The following is a 20,946-nucleotide window of genomic DNA, read 5'->3' on the forward strand; positions in this document are numbered from 1 at the left end:
CAATTGATCTAACATTATTGCACATCAAGTTGTCTCCAAGGTTTTGCCATTTTAAAGACCACTCTCCTGTGTACCGTTGGCTATTATTTTGGGGGATACATTCCTAGACGTGGAATTGCTGAGTCCAAGGGCAGGGATTTTTTTTTTTTTTTTTTTTTTTTAGTGGTACGCGGGCCTCTCACTGTTGTGGCCTCTCCCATTGCGGAGCACAGGCTCCGGACGTGCAGGCTCAGCGGCCATGGCTCACGGGTCCAGCCGCTCCGTGGCATGTGGGATCTTCCCGGACCAGGGCACGAACCCGCGTCCCCTGCATTGGCAGGCGGACTCTCAACCACTGCGCCACCAGGGAAGCCCCAGGCAGGGATATTTTAAAATCTTCTGCCAGTTATTGATTGATTGCCAAGCTGTCCTCCAGAAAGATTAGGCTGATTTGTTTTTCACTCCACACCCCTCCCTGGGCAGTGGGTGAGAGCTCTTTTTTTCTCTATACCCCCATCACACTCAGGTAACTGCACACGCAAAGCCCAGACACCACTGTTTCTGAAGCACAGCACACCTAGATCCCACCATTTCAAAGAGCTGGCAATCTTCCTTTTAATTAGAATTTAATTTGGGGTCAAGACTGTTCCTTTTACGGGGGAAGTTGGTGGAGGAACAACAGTCCCATGAGCCTTTTGGTTATGCAAATATAAAATCTACATTCAGTTGTAAAAGGGAGATCTTTAGAAGGTTGAGGAGGTAAACCACCTGACTAAGAAGGTGACCCGAGCTGCTTCTGTGTCAGGTTGATTACGATGTGAGCAGGAAGGGAGGGGAGAGTTTCCTCCTCTTTTTGGGCAAAAGGGATGTTGGAACCAGGATGAAGCCAAGGTCCCTCTAAAGCTAGCGCCGACAACATGGTGGCAGGTTGGGCTTTTGTGGGGCTCTAGGGAGAGAAAGGGCCTGCTGTGAGGGTATGTTATGGAAGGACGTGACCCAGGTACCGCAGTATTTAAAGTTCAACCATTCTCCCACCGTTATAATTCCTCTCAGCCATCATCAAGGCTTCTGCAAGGAACTTTAAACACTACCACCTGACTGAGCTCTGTCTTGGGGGGACTCAGAAGGTAGGGGAGAGGCGACAGGACAGGTGGATTTCTGTGGGATTAAATGAGATATTGAACATGAAGAGCTTAGTCCAGCAAAGACCAAGCTACAGGGTTATTCACTGCAACACTGATGTAGCAAAAGACTGGAAACAACGTAAATGTCCTTCCATGGGGGACTGATTACCCAAACTATGGTCCATCCATAATACAATGGCAGACTGGATTCCCAAGAAAACAAGAGTGAGGAAGCTCTTTATCTACCTACATGGAATCATCTCCTGGTATACTAAGAGAAAAAGTAAGGTACAAAATGGAGTGTAAAATATACCTCCATTTGTGTAAAAAAATGGAGGAAAGACATACATTTGTTCACATACACATAGAATAGCCCCAGAAAGATGTGTACGATCTGACAATATTGATAGACTCAGGGTGTGAACTGGATGTTTAGGGGACAGGAGTGGATGGGACTTTCCACTCTATAACCTTCTATGTCTTCTGAATCTTGAACAATGAGAATTTATTATCCATTCAAAAAATAAGTTTTTAAAGCACCAAGAACAGTGCCTGACCCCTAGTACGCCCTCTGTAATTGCTTGGTGTTATTAATTAGGATACATTTTGTGGGACATGTCGGCATTCCTTGGTATTGTCAGAGATCATCAATGAAAGACTGGGCAGCCTGGGGTCCCACGAGATACAGGGCTCAGGCCCCTGTTATCTGGGCCTTGAAGGGAAGGGAGTCCCCAAACCTGTAGCACCACGGCCTTCACTGGGGGCCCCACTGCCGCCCTTCTGACTCTTGGTCAAGCTGAGAGGAGTGTGGAGGTTTTAAAGAAAACCCCTGAAGTATTGGGGGCTCAGCCTGCACCCTGAGGGCTGAGGGAAGTCTTACCCGGGGGCAGAAGGCGCGGAAGGACTTGGTGGTCAGTCGGATGTTAGAAGTAGGCGGAACCTGCGGCAAAGGAACACAAAGAAGTTTTAGGTGCTCCGGCTGGAGCCAAAGGTCTGAAGAGAGTTGGGGAAGTGGGGGGATATTCAATAATGTAGCTTCTTTTTTTTTTTTTTTTTTTTTGCGGTACATGGGCCTCTCACTGTTGTGGCCTCTCCCGTTGTGGAGCACAGGCTCTGGGCGCGCAGGCTCAGCGGCCGTGGCTCACGGGCCCAGCCAGTCCGCGGCACGTGGGATCTTCCCGGACTGGGGCACGAACCCGTGTCCCCTACATCGGCAGGCGGACTCTCAATCACTGCGCCACCAGGGAAGCCCAATAATGTAGCTTCTTGACTGCTCCGGGTTACCATGGCAATGGCGAGATGCCTGTTCTGCATTCACCATGAACACACGAGTCCTTGGGATCCTGACTGCTCTCCTTGGGCCATAAGTGACACTCAGGACTCAATCAGAGGATCCACAAGGGTGAGATTTTCAATCACACAGATCTAGGTTTGACTCTTGGCTTCGTGACTATGTGATGTCAGGTGAGTGCCTTTACCTCTCTGAGCCCCAACTTCCTCACCTATAAGATGGAGATAATTATAGTCCCCACTTGTTGGGTCACTGTGAGGGCTAAGTGAAATGGTGGGTACAAAGCATCTAGCCCAAGGCTTAGCACATAGTGAGTGCTCAGTAAAACACAGCTACCGTGATCCCACCCACTGAAAGAAGGGACTGTACCACAGGTGGGAAGGGTGGCTCAAACATGGCCATAGAAGTAAAAGGCCTGGGTGTGGGTGAGTCGAAGGACACATGTCACTCCATCCATCACTGCTGGTCCTCAATTTATTACCAGGGTAGGCTGGACCATCCAGTTTGGACTGCATTGTGTTTCCCCCACCCTCCCTACATTGTTCACGAGGCCTCAGCTTTTACAAAGAGCTACAAGAAACACCCATCTAAACCCCAGAAATATTAAAGAAACTGAAAGAAATATTAACCATGTGATCCACTCTAAAATTCAGTAACCTTCATACAAAGCCACATCTCTTTATACAAAGAGACAGTTATTTTAGAGCTAAGTGCTCGGAAGACTTTGTCTCTCTTTTTTGCTATGAATCACTAAATCATGTACCCTTTCCATTTTGGCTACAGAAAGCTCCTGCAGAGATTCGTGATATTAAAAAAAATCAATTTGGGGGCCCAGTGTCTTTATAAAATTGTGCTTTACTTTTAACTTGGTCTTTACTTTCTATTCTATGTAACTTTTGCATTTATCAGTGTATCTATTGTCCTGCCCCATTCACTAAAATCTTTTTTTAAACCTCCACAGACCATCAGGATGAAAGAAAGTATGAATTAGAATAACAGATCGAGTCTGGAGGGAAAAGTAAAAGACAGACAAGCAAGCCACAAAGTCTTCCACGATTGTTCTAAGGGAGAAAGAACTTTGACTTTGAGCTCTCTGGCAGCCAAAGTGAAAAGGGAAATCGTACTAACTTATAGTTTCCTGCTCTTGATCTTTCTTTTAGTCATAATTTACTATTTCACTGATGTAAACGCGTGGAAAGGAAAGAAGGAAGGAGACAGTGTCATTTGTGGGAGCTGTTGTGCTATTATTCTCACCATGTCATCTGTGATAGAAAAGTTCAGGTATCCCACTTTGTGATAAACTAGGCTGGCGGTGTTGAAGGCATAATTAGAGATGGCAAAGTAGACCATTCGGCTGTGTTCTTCTGGAAGGCTCATGACAGGCGCAAGGAAGGCAACCGGGGAGCGGTGATCACGGCTAAAAATTTCACCCTGGAGAGAGAGATAGAATCCATTTGAACTTTTCTAAGTCTATCCCAGGGCTGGACGTCTGAGCTAGGTAGTTGCCTATAGAGTCTGACGAGGGAACATGGACTGGAGGCACTGCCTGAAACTCAACCATTAAATAAGTTTTCCTTGGAATCTAAAAAAAAAGGGTACAAATGAACTTATTTACAAAACAGAAGTAGAGTCACAGATGTAGGAAACAAACTTATGGTTACCAGGGGATAAGGGAAGGAGGTATAAATTGAGAGACTGGGACTGACATATACACACTACTATATATAAAAGAGATAACTAATAAGAACCTGCTGTATAGCACAGGGAACTCTACTCAATGCTCTGTAATGACCTATATGGGAAAAGAATCTTAAAAAAAAAGGGGGGGGGGCTTCCCTGGTGGCGCAGTGGTTGAGAATCTGCCTGCTAATGCAGGGGACACGGGTTCGAGCCCTGGTCTGGGAGGATCGCACATGCTCGCGGAGCAGCTGGGCCCGTGAGCCACAGCTACTGAGCCTGCGCGTCTGGAGCCTGTGCTCTGCAACAAGAGGCCGCGATAGTGAGAGGCCCGCGCACCGCGATGAAGAGTGGCCCCCGCTTGCCACAACTAGAGAAAGCCCTCTCACAGAAACGAAGACCCAACACAGCAAAAATAAATAAATTAATTAATAAAACTCCTACCCCCAACATAAAAAAAAAAGAGGATATATGTATAACTGATACACTTTGCTGTATACCTGAAACTAACACAACATTGTAAATCAACTATAATCCAATAAAAATTAAAAAATAAGAAGGATGTTTTCCTTTGGATCAAAGTGTGTATCCAGAATCCCTTAATGAAACGATCCGCAGAAGCTTTGGTCTATTAACCTATAGGACCTCCTGGCCAGCTCCTCTACACCACTGAGGGCCAGCTCTGATTGACCTCACCTGCTTGGTGGGAAAGGTGAAAGAGGGGAGGAAGGGGGAAGGGAAGTTTCAAGGCCTAAGTGATGTAAGACAGCGTGGGTGGGGCTTCCTTTGTGGCGCAGTGGTTAAGAATCCGCCTGCCAATGGAAGGGACACAGGTTCGAGCCCTGGTCCGGGAACATCCCACACGTCGCGGAGCAACTAAGCCCGTGCGCCACAGCTACAGGCACAGCCAAAAAAAAAAAAAGCTTAAAAAAACAAGAAAAGACACCGTGGGAGGATCCTGGCTCTGGGAACACCCCGCAGCTAATCCATATCGCCCTGCCCTTGACACAGTGGGAACCACGGGTAGATGAGGACAGATCTGAAGCCAGGAGAACAAGAGGCCCCAGTAAGGGCTGACCCTGAGGCGACCCCGCACTGGGCCTGGACCCGCCCAAGACCCCCCGCCCCAGACCCTTTTACCTTAAGCATCACGTCCAGTATTTCCGCTGTTGCCTGAGGGGCCTCCATTAAGCTGTAATCAATCCCAGCGAAAATGTCCATCTCCATGGTGACTGAACGGGGGAAGGGCAGAATTAGGAGGCAGACGAGGGAGAAGGGGTGAGGGCTCTGGCTGACCCACACTCTCTGTGACTTTCTTCAGAGCCCCCTGCCCCTCCACCTTAAGACCCTCCACCCAGCCCAGTGCTGGGGGCAAAGAACTCCTTTGCCAAGAAAGAGTTGACATGGGTTCTTCGGTTCCACTGGTGATTTAGCCACAAGGGGGCTGGTATGCTTAGCCCAGAGCCTGAGCAGTTTCCAGAGTCTCACATACTCAGACACACAGTCACACACACACACATAGACACATAGACACACACACACATACCCTGAGGGCAGGAGGAACTCAGGTCTGGCAGCCCTTCCACACCTAGGAAGCCACACAATAGGAAAAACTCTCCAGCCAAAGCTATTGCTCCCCAAGTTTACAACCGAGACCTTGATCTTCCAGGACACCAGCCTCCTACCAGTACGAACCAAATAACCAGGAAGGCTGGGCCATGTCCAAAGGGCCCAGAGACTCCGCTCCAAGGCCCTGGAGGGACGGGAGTTTTCTGTCCCAAGCACTTGGGTGTCTGTGCCTGCCTGGGTCTCTGTTGAAGGGGAATGTCAACAGGTGAGTGTGGAGGACCTGGGGGCCAAGGCATGAGAGAACACCTCAACAATTTGCCAGGGCCTGTTTCTGCCAACTTTATGTGTGTAGCCGAGATCCGGGGCCTCCACTTGCTACATTTGAAGGGGAAGAGGCGGTGTGAGGCGCTCCCTGCCCCGCTGTTGGCAATAGCAAAGGACGGCAACAAACCTACCTATCCAGCAGCTGGGGACTTATTAAATAAATGGAGACATCCGTTAAGATAGAACACTGTGCAGCTATTAAAATGAACTCCCTGATGGTCCAGTAGTTAGGACTCTGTGCTTACACTGGAGGGGGCACAGGTTCAATCCCTGGTCAGGGAACTAAGATCCTGCAAGCCATGTGGCGTGGCCAAAAAAAAAAAAAAAAAAAAAGAGGTCTATTAAAACCACTTTGGAAAACTGTTTGGCAGGATCTGCTAAGGCTGAACCTATAATTTCTCTCCTGGGTATATACCCAAAGACATGCATCCACAGGAGCTAGAATGTTCACAGCACCTACCCACAATGGTCTAAAACTGAAACTACCCAAATGGGCTTCAATAGTACAATAGATAAATAAATGGAGAGACATGGACACGGTGGATTGCACAGCAGGAGAATGAACTCACGATATGCAACAATATGGATTGACCTCATATTTTAAAGTCGAATAGGGCTTCCCTGGTGGCGCAGTGGTTAAGAATCTGCCTGCCAGTGCAGAGGACATGGGTTCGATCCCTGGTCTGAGAAGATCCCACATGTCGCAGAGCAACTAAGCCCGTGAGGCACAACTGCTGAGCCCGCGTGCCACAACTACTGAAACCCACACGCCTAGAGCCCGTGCTCCGCAACAAGAGGAGCCACCGAAATGAGAAACCCGCGCACCGCAACGAAGAGTAGCCCCTGCTCACTGCAACTAGAGAGAGCCCGCGCGCAGCAACAAAGATCCAACGCAGCCAAAAATAAATAAATAAAATAAATTAAAATAAATAAATAAATAAAATGTGTGTCCTTTAAAAAAAAAGTTGAATAGAGAAAGCCTCCAGCTCTTGATAAAAGACTCTACTGTATGGTTCCATTGATGTACAAAGTGCAAAGCTAATCTTTGCTAGCAGAAGCTGGGTTAGTGGTCACCCTGAGGGGTGGGCAGTGTCAGAAGGAGACACGGGAGGACTCTGAAAGGCCAGTCGTGTTCTGTATATTGATCTGGAAGCTGGTACGTGCATGTGATCAGTTCGTGAAAAGTTTCTAAAAACTCTTATGATTTGAGCACTTTTCTCTCTGTATTAACTTCTACACAAAAGTTTTAAAAAATGAGATCAATTTATATGTGCTGATGTAGAAAGATCTCCAAAGTATACAAGTTACAAAAGAACAATGTCTCTATTATTATAGACTAACATATATTCATAATTATGCATATTCACATATATTCATGAACAAAAGGAATACATATGTGAATGTATAGTCATATGCTTATGTATGTGTATATTTATATTTGAACATTCAAAGGAAATAGGTTACCTCTTGGAAGAAAATTTGGGGAGAAAAGGGGATTTTAATTTTAACTTTCAACACTTCTCTTCCATGTAAGGTTTTATAAGGTACACGTATGCACTTATAAAAATTAGTAAAAATCAAGTATCCCAGGGATGGGTGGGGTGTCCTACCTGGCAGAGTTTGGAGGTAAGGCTGTAGGTCAGAGGTCACCGAGTCCTGGATTATTTTGCAAATCTGAAAAATATGGGAAGAGAAAGCCTGAGTGAGTTCCCTGGCTTTGGTCTGGCCCTGTGCTAATTGCCTTAGTTCCATTATTTCACTTATTTGCTAATTGGTCATTGATTCTACAAAAATGTATAAGTGCTTATGATGTACTGAGAAAGTAGAAATGATCAAAAACATGTCGACCCCAATAGGGTCCAGCTGGACCTGTCAAAGTCCATCCCAGGACTGGAAATCGGAGCTAGGTAGTCACCTACGCAGCGGATGAGGGGACATGGCTAGAGGCACTGCCTGAAACTCCATCATGAAGGACCTTTGCCTTTGGGATGCCCTGGTCTCCCAGGGTCTACAGCTGAAATAGCAGAACTAGACGATAAGTAGCAATGGCCACACAAATAAGTGTGCAGTTAATGCAGATACTTCTTAAATGTCATCACTTAACAGGTTAGCTGGACTGATCAATAGTCCCCATGTCCCCTGCTGCCCGTGGAAGACTGAACCCTCCCACCCAGCGGACTACCGCACGCACTAAGCACTCAGAATTTTTTGCCCCAGTTGAACGGCGTGCGTCTCAAGAAAAGGAAATGTGTGTTCTCTAACCTGTTTGCTTTCCTTGTTATTGCAATCACTCAAATTATTTCTTATGTAAACCCATGAAATACGACTGAGACAAGAGTCGTTTCTATGAAAACCTACGTTTCCTTTCCTTCTTCTTCTTCTTTTTTTTTTTTTTTTGGCCATGCCTCAGGGCTTGAGGAATCTTAGTGCCCTGACCAGGGATCAAATCTACACCCTCGGCAGTGAAAGCGCGGAGTTCTAACCACTGGACCACCAGGGAATTCCCAAAAACCTATAGTAAGTGTTTTGGAAAGGTGAGTTGCTTAAAGAAAATGCTGGTAAATTGGTGTGGACCAGAAAAGCTTACAAGGAAGACAATCATAAAAATCTAGAAGGATTCTGCATTGGGATTGCTTTGCAAATGTCTTTAGATTCTCATTGTGGTTAAAGAAATCTGAGCTGGAATTTGTAGCAGATGCCTGTTGAATGAAAGAAGGACAGTGCAATGCCAATCAAGAGACTGTTTGCAAAGAACAGTTCTGGGCCTAGGTCAACTGCATTTACATTTACTGTATCTTAAAACATTGGATTCATATGTAAATATTTTCTTTGTTCAGGTGTGTATGAGTGAGTCCTCACTTTAAACAGCTTTTTTGATTAACCAGCTATCACCTGTGGTGCAAACGGATGCACAGATACAGTGGAGGGAGGGGCACGTGGGCAGGGGGGTCCAAGAGCATGGATGGGGCCCTGGCCTAGTGAGGGAGTCACCGACGGCTCCCTTGAAGAGGTGGCATTTTAAGGGTAAGCTAAAGGGTGAGCAGGCATAAACCAGGCACAGGGCTGTGGGGAAGGACTAGACTGGGGGTTGGGCAGACAAGGGGTGAAATCTTCACCTCCCTTTGCAGCTGGCCTAGTTTCTGGGAGAAGAGTTTGGTAGTGAGGAGCTGCCAGAAATAAAGGAAAGAGGTGGTGAGGAACCTTCATGGTTGGTTTCAAAGGAGCCAGGAAACTCTGTCGACCTCACCCAATGGGGGAAGGGAGGCCTTCAGGTGCTTCGGCTCCAGACACGCAGTACGGTCTCCCAGAGAGGCAGGTTGGGGCAGTGGTTAAGGGTGTAGTAGGGAAGTCTGAAAACCTGGGTTCAAATCCTGCTAAGTCTCCACTGGCTGTGTGACCTTTGCAGAATCTCTCTCTGCTTTGGGGTCCTCACCTCAGGATACAGTGACAAGGCCCAGTGCTTTCCAGGGTGTTCGGCGGGGGTGGGGTGAGGTTATAAGAGGATGAGTGTGTATGGCCCAGAGAGTAAGCACTCAGCAAGGACTCGTTATTCCTAGCCCTGCTAGTCAGATACCACATTCCTCCCTGAATGGGAAAGTCAAATGGTCCTGCACCAGGCTCTTAGTTGCCCTGGGAGAAGGAGATTTCTGAAGCCCTATAAAGATCAGGGGTCAGGACTTCCCTGGTGGCGCAGTGGTTAAGAATCCGCCTGCCGATGCAGGGGACACGGGTTTGAGCCCTGGTCCGGGAAGATCCCACATGCGGCTGAGCAGCTAAGCCCGTGCGCCACAACTACCGAGCCTGCGCTCTAGAGCCCGTGAGCCACAACTAGTGAGCTCACGTGCCACAACTACTGAAGCCCGTGCGCCTAGAGCCCGTGCTCTGCAACAAGTGAAACCACTGCAACGAGAAGCCCATGCACCACAACGAAGAGTAGCCCCCGCTCACCGCAACTAGAGAAAGCCCACGCACAGCAACAAAGACCCAACGCAGCCAAAATAAATAAATAAATAAATTTAAGAAAAAAAGATCAGGGGTCGGGGAGAGAGATCTCCATCTTTCCTGAGACAGCAGCCCCGACAAGGCCTTTGGTACAAGCTGCTCCCAGCTCCAGAAAATTCAAATCCTGACCTAGCCTCCTGTCAACAAGGTGACCACCGAACAAGTTACTCCACGCTCAGAGCCTTCTCCCTCAAATGTGGGAAACGGTATCTCCTTCAGAGGCTGTGGTTAAGATCCAGCGGCATTGCCTATGTGAAGTGATTAGTACATTATTCTTAGCCAAGCCACAGGCTCAACAAATAGCCACCATTATTATTATAAATAAGAATAGTTATATAGAGTGACACATTCTGTATAACATTAATTATATTAATTTATCAAAATAATAATTATCAGGGTAACTTATTACCCTGATAATTATATTATTATTAATTGTAATATGGTACTATTTTTATATATTATTATTATTAATCATTATTATCTCCATCATCAGTAGGGGAGTATAAATCCAAACCACTGAAGAATATTATGTCCCACTCAGAAAGGCATGGCAACATGGCAATGGGGTGCTTGAGAAGGAGGCTGGCATATTTCCCAAGCTCACCTAGACCCCAGGACACCAGGATAAGACAGGGAACAGAAGGCAGCTTGCTACATCCAATCTGTGGGGTCTGCATGCTATTCTCTCTTCAACCACCAGGAGGCACTCAAAGCCAAACCAGATGTTGCACCAAGAGCGGTGTGTGCGCCTGTTTTTTCCTCTGTTACTTTCTCCTTCCCAAGCACAGTCATTGCTACAGACACAGCTCCAGGTATATGATACCCCAGAAATGGGATTTTGGGGTGAAGTAAGTGAGTGCAAGAACTGAAAGTTAACATGAAACCTCTTTCTTTGAGCCAGAGATTCCAAAATTTGGAGATTTCACATAATTTTTTTAATGGGAAGAACTGACACTCTGTCGCTGCTTCCGCGTACAAAGCAGGTGCTCATCGCCCAGGTAGGAACCAGAACTCCCACCTGGTCCACACACTCCCAAAGTTTCCTGCTTGGTCTCTGAAGCCACCTAAGTGTTGATTTTCTTTTTTGCGTTTGTGGACTGCAGGGCCGGGGTGGGCAGTGAGCAAAGCCAAGCAGGCGTCTCCATTTGGTCCCTTGGCCAAGCATCTAACCCTTTTCTGTCTAACTGGATAGACTCGGAGTCCAGAGACCTACATTTTGCCCCCAGCTTTGCCGCACACCAGCTTCATGACCTTGATTTGTCCTCTCTGGGCCTTGAGCCCAAGTGTGCCTGGGCCAGCCCCTAGGGCTGTTCAAGGCCAGAGCCCATTAAGGACTTGGGCCCAGCCCCTTGAGTGGCTTGGCAGCGCCAGCCACTTGGACATTCTTACCTTGCTCTCCAATACTCTTCGGAACTTGGACTCGATCTGATGGTGGAAGAGATTCAGCAGCCACCTGGGGAGAGAAGCACAGTGGATGATCAGCTGTGTGCCACTGAATGCAGGGACAGTGGGACAGTAGGGAGAGCCAGGCCAGTCACCAAGGGAGCCCTCCCCACCCCATTCTGGTCCCCTGCTGTGTCCCAGAATCCTGGGTGGGATGAATATGCAGAGTCCCAGTTCCCAGCACACTCACTGATTCAGTGCATCTGGCATCCCAGCCCCCTGCTGTGCCCCAAAGTCAGATTTGGGGGAGGGGCTGGAGAATCCATGTTTTTCTAATCTAGAAAACTGAGACTTGAAGAGACTTGCTCAAGGGTTTATATATTTTCCACAAACTCTCCTTTGGCTAAAAGCCTTCGTGTTTCTTCAGTAGCCAGATTGCACTTGCCTGTTGGTGGTGAAGTTTGTCTTTTGGTGGAAATGGCACACCAGTACTCCGAGCTTAAATCTGCTTCTGTCAATTTCAGCAGGTCCCCCAAAGAATTACCTCCAAGTGCACGTGATATACCCATGCATTACGCCTGGACCCTCATGCTTATCGGTGACCAGGCCTTGGGCTGAATGGGCCTGTGGCTGCAGCCAGGGGTCAAGCTGGTGAGTGTCCCGATGGTGACCTACCCCAAATCTCCTGACATGTGCACCTCCACATCACGGATGTTGCTGCTGCAGCTAGAAACGGCGACCTTGGGTCTCCCAGAGGGCTCGCTGCCCAAGAGAAGATTGACTGAAATGGTGATGCCCTTGACCGTCACGTCAAAGGAGCCGTCTAGTTTCCTAGAGGAGATAAGAGAAGTAGTAATTGATTCCTAGACTAGGGTCGGCCACCATTTGGGGGGAAAATATAAATCTCAATTCTTACCCCCAAATAAGTGAAGCTGCAGTAAAAATTTAATTACAAAAATTATTACAAATATTTATTACAAAGCAAAGATTTATTACAAATAAGACCATAAAAGATCAAGAAGAAAGCTTGGATTCATTTACTTATGGTCAGGGATGGGCAAAAGCCTTTCTAGGTTAGATCTAAGTCTCAGCAGCCCTAAAGGAAATGGTGGATAAACTTGCCAGCACTGAAAATTAAAACTTTAGTGAACAGCAACAAAAAAATTCCATACGCAAAGTAAAAAAAAAAAAAATTGCTTCTTGATCCAGGCAAAGAGCTAATTTCCATGACATGTGAGCTAATATATGAGTTAATTTCCTTAATACACAAAGAACAAGCCTATACAAAGAAATAAGGAAAGGACAAGAGGGAAAACAAGGGATCAAAGATATGAACAGGAAGTTCAATTGCAAATAAGCATATGAGAAGTTATTAAAAATGAAAATAACAATGATGCCAGTTTTCACCTAACAGGTTGATAAAAAGTTTAGAAGTTTTCATACCCAGTGCTTGTGAAGATATGGGAAAACAAAACACCGGTTGGGAAAGCACATCTAGAACACAAGCTGGTGGGATCTATCCTGATTTTAACCACAAATCTTTGGCCCAGTAATTTTACTCCTAAGTCTTTACTCTGTGGCTCGTCCAGTCAAGATGTATGTGTGGGGCAGCTCACTGAAGCATCATGGGTAATAGCAAGAAATGAGGAAACAACCTTAAATGTCAACTAGTTGGGAGAGGTTCAATAAGTTGTGGGCATCTATGCTCTGCAGCCTTTAAAAAGAATGAAGCCAAATGTGGTCTAGTTATACAGTGACATATTACCCATCCATACAAAAGAATAAAGCACTGATGCATGCTGTAGTGTGGATAAACCTCAAAAATATTGTGCTACATGACAAAAGTCAGAAACAAAATGTCACATACTATACGATTTCATTTATATGTCCCGGATTGGCAAATCCATAGAGACAGAGGCGGGTTGGTGGTGGCCCAGGACTGGGGGAGGGGGAAATGGGGAGTTAGTGCTTAATAGGTATGGAGCATCTTTTGGGGTGATGGAAATATTGTGGGACTAGGTAGAGGTGGTGGTTGTACAACACTGTGAGTGTACTAGATGCCACTGAATTGTATACTTTAAAATGGTTAATTTCATGTTATGTGAATTTCACCTCAATAAAAATATTACAGGGACTTCCCTGGATGTCCAGTGGTTAAGACTTCCCCTTCCAATGCAGGGGGTGCTGGTTTGATCCCTGGTCGGGGAGCTAAGATCCCACATGCCTCGTGGCCAAAAAACCAAAACATAAAACAGAAGCAGTATTGTAACAAAGTCAATAACGACTATAAAAATGGTCCACATCAAAAAAAAAAAATCTTTAAAAAAGTTACATTAAAAAAAAGTTAAAAAAAAAAGAATGAGGTAGATAGTCATATGCTCATATAAGAGATCTTGAAGAGTATGGCCTCATTCCTGTCATGGAAATTGAATAAATATGCAAAATTAGGTGACCTATATACTGAGCATCTTTCTAAAGCAGTGTTGTCCAACAGAAATATGTGAACTACATGGGTAATTTAAAATTTTCTAGTAGCCACATTAAAAAAAGCAAAAGGAAAAAGGTGAGAATCATTTTAATAGTATATGATTATCATTTCAACATGTGATCAATGTAAAAATTATTAATGAGATTTCTTATGTTCTTTTTTGTGCTGAATCTTCAAATATGGTATTTCACACTTACGACAGATCCCCATTTGTTCCAGCCACTTTTCATGTATTCAGTAAGGACATGTGGCCAGAGGCTACTGTATAGGACAGGGCAGGTCTCCAGTGTCTATATGGCCAGGTCACCCATAGTTGCCCTCCTGTTATGGGCTGAACTGTGTCCCCCCAGATTCAAATGTTGAAGGCCCCTCAGTAACCAGAATGTGACTGTATTTGAGACAGTGATTCAGTTAAAATCAGACCATTAGGGTGGGCTAGAGTCCAATCTGTCGTTCTAAGAAGAGGAGATTTGGACACACAGAGAAGCACCAGGGGTGCAGGCTCATGGAGGGATGACCACGTGCAGACATGGCAACAGAGCAGTTATCTGCAAGCCCAGGAAAGAAGTCTCAGAAGAAACTAAACCTGCCCACATCTTGATCTTGGACTTGCAGCCTCCAGAAGTGTGAGAAAATAAATTTCTGTTGATTGAACCCCTTAGTCTGTGACATTTCATTATGGCAGCCCAAGGAGACTCACCCACCTTCCATCCAAGGACCTCAGAGGTCAGAGAACAGTTCAAAGTGCTGGAGAGGTCGTGCCCCTGAGAGCTACCCTTGACCAATGGCAAACAGGAGGTTGGGGTACCTCAGAGGTGTGCTCTGCCTACACTGTCCCCAGGGGTCCCCGGGAGGGTTGAGCTCCAGTAGCTGCCAAGCTGACCTCCTTCTTCCCCACCTCATTTCTGCACACACCCTCTATGTTTCCTTAGGTTGCTCCCCAGATAAAGTATTTGCACTTGAATTCTTGCCTTGGGGTCTGCTATGGGGGAAGTTAGGAACACCTTGGACCCAGGAAAGGTGGAATGAAAGCCAAAGCCAAGGTTCCGAGGGCCTGGAAGCAGAGTCAACTTACAGTATCCGCTTGCGCACCTTCCACTTGCCCTTGACTCTGATGAAGGAGTCGGAGATGGAGAAATGCAGACCGTGGCTGGGGAGGGGCTTCAGAGCAGAGCCGAGCAGCTCACAGCTGTGGATGTTCAGGCTGGAGAGAGACCCACAGAAGCGGCATCAGCCTGGAGGCAGAGGCAGGTCCAGCCTCAGCAGGGGTCTTGCTCTCGCCCCCATCCTACGGGGACTAGACCAGCTGAGCCTGCATCAGATAGGCTTCTGGCTCCCCACACGTACTTGCTGTGTGCCCTGCGCTGACCAGGCAGCCATGCCAAGTACTTTACATGCATTATGTCAGTTTGTCTCACAGAGGGGTTCAGCACTGTTCAGGTTCCCTTTTTACGGAGGGGGACATAGAACCTCTCAGAAGGGATGCATTTGCCCAAAGCTGCACAGTCAGGATCAGAGCTCATGCGCCCTTGGCTGGGATCCTGAGTAGGGTGCATAGATGCACCCCATCATCACTTTCCTCCACACCTCCAGGTGGGGGAATCAGATTCAGAAGAGGCCGAAGGCAGCCTCAAGAAGAGACAGAAAAGGGCTGAGAGAAGCAAACCAAGATGACGTGGATTGTGGAGCCATCAGTGGGAAGAGAATGGTCAAGTTCCATCTTCTTTGCCCAGTACACAGTAGGTGCCCAATAGATGTTTACTGATGGACTGAATAAAAAAAGGACTGAATGAAGCCATCAGTGGCGAGCAGAGAGGTGCGTGATGAGCTGTGGGCTCAATTGCCCCCGTTCCATTGTCAATCCTTCAAAAAGTGTTTGATGCCTTTTTTTAAAAAGCATCCGCTTCTCAGGTCTAAACATCCTTTGAAGACGCAGCTCAAATGCCACCGTGTCCAGGAAACTTTAGCTGGCTCCTCCAGATGTGCCAACCTCAGGGCTAAGAGGGCTACTACATCTAAAATTTAAGGTTTATTTAAAACAATGTTTAAGGTCTATCTTCCCTTCCAGGCTACATCCAGTGGCCAGGCCAGAGCCTGGATTATCACTCCAAAGAGGCAGCAAGTTAGCCCCATTTTACAGATAAGGAAGCTGAAGCTCAGGTCACACAGCTAGCGGGTCTTCATTAATATTTGTTGTATGAATGAATGAAGGGGCCCAAGTTCCTCCCAGAACTTGCCTCTGAATTCTGCGAGGAACCATCCCACCGTCTGCCCCAGAGATGTCCCGAGCCAGTCCTGGGGCTCTCCCTCCCTTCCTCTCCGGACCCCCCGGCCCCTGCCCAGTCACCTCAGAGCCCCACCTGTGGAATTCATAGTGCGCATTGCCGAGGTATTTGATCTTGGCGTCCCCACTGAAGTCGGGCAGCGTGACATCATGCAGTTTACTCTGCAGAGTCACCAGCTCCTCTTGGGCCACTGTGGATGGGAAAAAGCTGGGAGTCAGCCTAGTCAGCCTGCCTCCCTCCTTCTAAACCCTTCAGTGGCTCCCACCTGCCCTGGGGAAAGAAGTCTACTTCCTGATTAGCATTAATTGCAGTTGCAGGTTATTGAGCCCCTCTAGAGCACCAAGTAGCAAGAGAAACACACAGGAGCATCACTGCATTTCTGGTGGGGTAGTTATGTTCATGCCCATGTTAGGGATGAGGACACAATGTCTTTGTCAGTAGCTCCGAGAGGGAGGAGTGCTGTGTGTTTGGAGGGTGGCCCTGTTTCCTGCCCTTCATGGCATCTAGCCTGTGTAGAATAGACTGTAAGGATTTTAGGGCTAGGATTCTGGTGTTGGCACCTTTCTGGGTGGGTGACCTTGAGCAAGTTTTCAACCTCGGTGTTCTCCGTCGGTCAAATAGCAATGATAATAATACTTTCCTCATTGGGATGGCATGAGGGTTAAAAGAGATCATTGCAAAGCAAAAAGGGGCTGACAGGATAAAAAGCACCCTTGCTTATCCTTTTTGACCCACCTCCTAGAGAAATGGAAATAAAAACAAAAATAAACAAATGGGACCTAATGAAACTTAAAAGCTTTTGCACAGCAAAGGAAACCATAAACAAGATGAAAAGACAACCCTCAGAATGGGAGAAAATATTTGCAAATGAAGCAATGGACAAAGGATTAATCTCCAAAATTTACAAGCAGCTCATGCAGCTCACTATCAAAAAAACAAACAACCCAATCCAAAAATGGGTGGAAGACCTAAATAGACATTTCTCCAAAGAAGATATACAGATTGCCAACAAACACATGAAAGGATGCTCAACATCACTAATCATTAGAGAAATGCAAATCAAAACTACAATGAGGTATCACCTCACACCAGTTAGAGTGGGCATCATCAAAAAATCTACAAACAATAAATGCTGGAGCGGGTGTGGAGAAAAGGGAACACTCCTGCACTGTTGGTGGGAATGTAAATTGATACAGCCACTATGGAGAACAGTATGGAGGTTCCTTAAAAAACTAAAAATAGAACTACCATATGACCTAGCAATCCCACTGCTGGGCATATACCCTGAGAAAACCATAATTCAAAAAGAGTCATGTACCACAATGTTCATTGCAGCTCTATTTACAATAGCCAGGACATGGAAGCAACCTAAATGTCCATTGACAGATGAATGGATAAAGATGTGGCACATATATACTCTGAAATATTACTCAGCCATAAAAAGAAACGAAATTGAGTTATTTGTAGTGAGGTGGATGGACCTAGAGTCTGTCACACAGAGTGAAGTAAGTCAGAAAGAGAAAGACAAATAACACACATATGTGGAATCTAAACAAATGGTGCAGATGAACCCAGCTGCAGGGCAGGAATAAAGACACAGACATAGAGAACGGACTTGAGGACACAGGGAGCGAAGGGGAAGCTCTGACGAAGTGCAAGAGTAGCACTGACATATATACACTACCAAATGTAAAATGGATGGCTAGTGGGAAGCTGCTTCATAGCACAGGGAGATCAGCTCCGTGCTTTGTGACGACCTAGAGGGGTGGGATAGGGAGGCTGGGAGGGAGGGAGACACAAGAGAGAGGGGATGTGGGGATATATGTATGTGTATAGCTGATTCACTTTGTTATACAGCAGAAATTAACACAGCAATGTAAAGCAACTATACTCCAGTAAAGATGTTAAAAAATAAATTAATTAATTAAATTAAATTTATTTCAAAAAGCACCCTTGCTTGGTGCCTGACACATCAGGTACTCAGTAAATGCAGGGTTTATGTCATTAAAAATATGGAAAGGGGCTTCCCCTGGTGGCGCAGCAGTTGAGAGTCTGCCTGCCAATGCAGGGGACGCGGGTTCGTGCCCCGGTCCGGGAAGATCCCACATGCCACGGAGCGGCTGGGCCCGTGAGCCATGGCCACTGAGCCTGCGCGTCTGGAGCCTGTGCTCCGCAACGGGAGAGGCCACAACAGTGAGAGGCCCACGTACCGCAAAAAAAAAAAAAATATATATATATATATATATATATATAGAAAGGACCAAAATGTCCAACTCTGGAGGGCTGGTTACATTTACACAGTGGAAAGGAGCAAGAGGCAAATTTTGCCTGATCTAGCGTTTCAATATAAACAGCATTCGGTAGGACCTTCTGTTTATCTGAGGTATGAGAGACCCAGGATTCTGCCCTCAGGGAGGGTGTGTATACACAGATGACCAGGGGTCTCCCTGACTCCGCCTCATACCACTTTGCAGTCCTCCCTCCAGCAAATGCATGAGCCGGTCTCTCTGCCAAAATGCTATCTCTTGTCCGTAGTTAACGTATCTTTTCTACCTCACCTCCTCCAAGAACCCTTCCTTGATTTCCCTCTCTCTGTCCCCAGCCAATCTGGGCTCCCAACAGCTCTACCTGAGGGAATATTATTACCCCAGTGAACAGCTAAGGCAATTGAGCCTCCATAAAAGTGAGGAGCAGCCCTCCATCAAGTGCTAAGGGGAGCGGTATATAAATACCCTAGATCCCTTGCCCCTTGGACAGGTTATTTCAGAGGCTTTGTTTTAGCATCTTTTTTTTTTTTTTTTTTGCGGTACGCGGGCCTCTCACTGCTGTGGCCTCTCCCGCCGCGGAGCACAGGCTCCAGACGCGCAGGCCCAGCGGCCATGGCTCACGGGCCCAGCCGCCCCGCGGCATGTGGGATCCTCCTGGACCGGGGCACGAACCCGCGTCCCCTACATCGGCAGGCGGACTCTCAACCACTGCGCCACCAGGGAAGCCCTGTTTTAGCATCTTTTAAAAAAAATGCTACAAATGAATCTATATACAAAACAGAAACAAACTCACAGACATAGAAAACAGCATGGTTATGAAATGTGTGGGGGAGGGACAAATTAGGAGTATGGGACTAACAGATACAAACTGCTGCACATAACATAGATACACAAGGATTTACTGTAGAGCACAGGGAACTCTATTCAGTATCTTGTAATGACCTATAATGGAATATAATCTGCAAAAAAAAAAAAAGCCTGAATCAGTTTGCTGTATACCTGAAACTAACACAATATTGTAAATCAACTATATTCCAATTCTTTAAAACTGAGGTATAACATCCGTAGAGGTGTAACCTAAAGGGCACTAATCTTAAAGGTATTGCCAGGTAATTTTTACATGTTTATGCACCCATGTAGCCACCGCCCAGAGCAAGATGCAGGGCATTCCCGGCACCCCTGTAGGCTCCCTGTGCCCCTTCCGGGTGGTAACCACCATTCTGACATCAATTTTTAAAATTTATTTATTTATTGGCTGCGTTGGGTCTTCGTTGATGCACTTGGGCTTTCTCTAGTTGCCGCGAGCGGGGGCTACTCTTCGTTTCAGTAAGCGGGCTTCTCATTGCAGTGGCTTCTCTTGCTGCGGAACACGGGCTCTAGGCATGCGGGCTTCAGTAGTTGTGGCGTGTGGGCTCAGTAGTTGTGGCACACAGGCTTAGTTGCTCCGCAGCATGTGGGATCTTCCTGGACCAGGGCTCGAACCCGTGTCCCTGCATTGGCAGGCGGATTCTTAACCACTGCTCCCCCAGGGAAGTCCCTAGTTTTGTTTTTTTTTAAATATATATATATTTTTTGTTTGTTTATTTTTTGGCTGTGCTGCACAGCATGTGGGATCTTAGTTCCCCGACCAGGGATCGAACCTGTGCTCCCTGCATTGGAAGTGCAGAGTCTTAACCACTGGACCGCCAGGGAATTCCCTGACATCTAGTTTTAAGGCATATGTTTTCAAACTCGAGCAAAAATTTTCCAGCGGAACTGTTCCCATCACTGAGGCGGTAGCTGGTTTAATGATACGCCTCTCCTGGCCACCTTGCCTTTCTCATCTCACATCACTACTCTCTTACAGTGTTTCCCGGAATCATCTCCCAAATCAACTACTCGCACCCAAATATTTATCTCTGTTGACTAGTGGGGAGCCCAGCTAAGACAAGTAACGTGCCCAAGTGGCCCAGGGGTTGGGTGATGAGGCCAGAACCCGAGCCAGGTTTGCCTGGCCGGGAAGGCTGCACCACCCCCAGGGAGAGAGTCCCCTCTGTGTCCCCTGCCGTACCCAGCACCGCCTGGGGCCAAGCGGGTCAGCCAAGTCCAGCCAACAACCACAGCTCCTTACCATACTCCAAGCCCTTGTCGGTGATCCTGGCGACCAGGCCAGGGTTGGCACCCAGGGCCCCAGGGGTGGATGTGAGCAGTATTCCCAGCAGGAGGGAGGACAGGGCCCCAGCCGAGGTCCCCATCCTGGGCTCCCAGAGGGCTGGGCCAGGTCTGTCGCAGCCTCAGGCTGGGCCCAGCTCCCTTAAGTAACTGAGGCCTGAGCCCTGGGGCAGCTCCTGAGTGGGGCGGGTTCCTGGAATCAGGAAGGGGAGGCCTAGTGACTGGAACCTGCTTGCGACACTGTTGGGGTCATGGGTCATACTTAAAAGCCTGTTGTCGCCGCCCCGAGTGAGAGGATGGGTTGGCCTGGGCCCAGGTGACACTGTTTGTCCCCTCTTCCCACAAAAAGACCCCACGTTCATTTCCAGGAAGGCCCAGTTTTATAGAGGCTCAGAGGGGCCAGGTC

General features: G+C 47.2%; 1 protein-coding gene across 4 annotated transcripts in view; it reads right to left on the minus strand.

The window, feature by feature from the left end:
• LBP (lipopolysaccharide binding protein) overlaps positions 1 to 20,676 on the minus strand; it is a 31,961-nt gene extending 11,285 nt beyond the window's left edge. For all 4 annotated transcript variants that reach the window (XR_003793246.1, XM_029221291.1, XM_029221292.1 and 1 more), the window contains exons 1-9: positions 20,500 to 20,676; positions 16,198 to 16,312; positions 14,913 to 15,041; positions 12,025 to 12,180; positions 11,356 to 11,419; positions 7,575 to 7,638; positions 5,212 to 5,303; positions 3,649 to 3,825; positions 1,984 to 2,043 (exon numbers count right to left, since the gene is read on the minus strand). Coding sequence is in view for 3 of the 4 variants with exons in the window: in XM_029221291.1 (XP_029077124.1) it covers positions 1,984 to 2,043; positions 3,649 to 3,825; positions 5,212 to 5,303; positions 7,575 to 7,638; positions 11,356 to 11,419; positions 12,025 to 12,180; positions 14,913 to 15,041; positions 16,198 to 16,312; positions 20,500 to 20,623 (981 nt within the window). In the remaining variant the exon portion in view is untranslated. The remainder of the gene's footprint in view (positions 1 to 1,983; positions 2,044 to 3,648; positions 3,826 to 5,211; positions 5,304 to 7,574; positions 7,639 to 11,355; positions 11,420 to 12,024; positions 12,181 to 14,912; positions 15,042 to 16,197; positions 16,313 to 20,499) is intronic.
• Between the last annotated feature and the right edge of the window lie 270 nt (positions 20,677 to 20,946).

This window comes from Monodon monoceros, unplaced genomic scaffold, assembly GCF_005190385.1.
Source record: "Monodon monoceros isolate NGI ecotype Baffin Bay Population unplaced genomic scaffold, NGI_Narwhal_1 Super_Scaffold_13, whole genome shotgun sequence".
NCBI lineage: Eukaryota > Metazoa > Chordata > Mammalia > Artiodactyla > Monodontidae > Monodon > Monodon monoceros.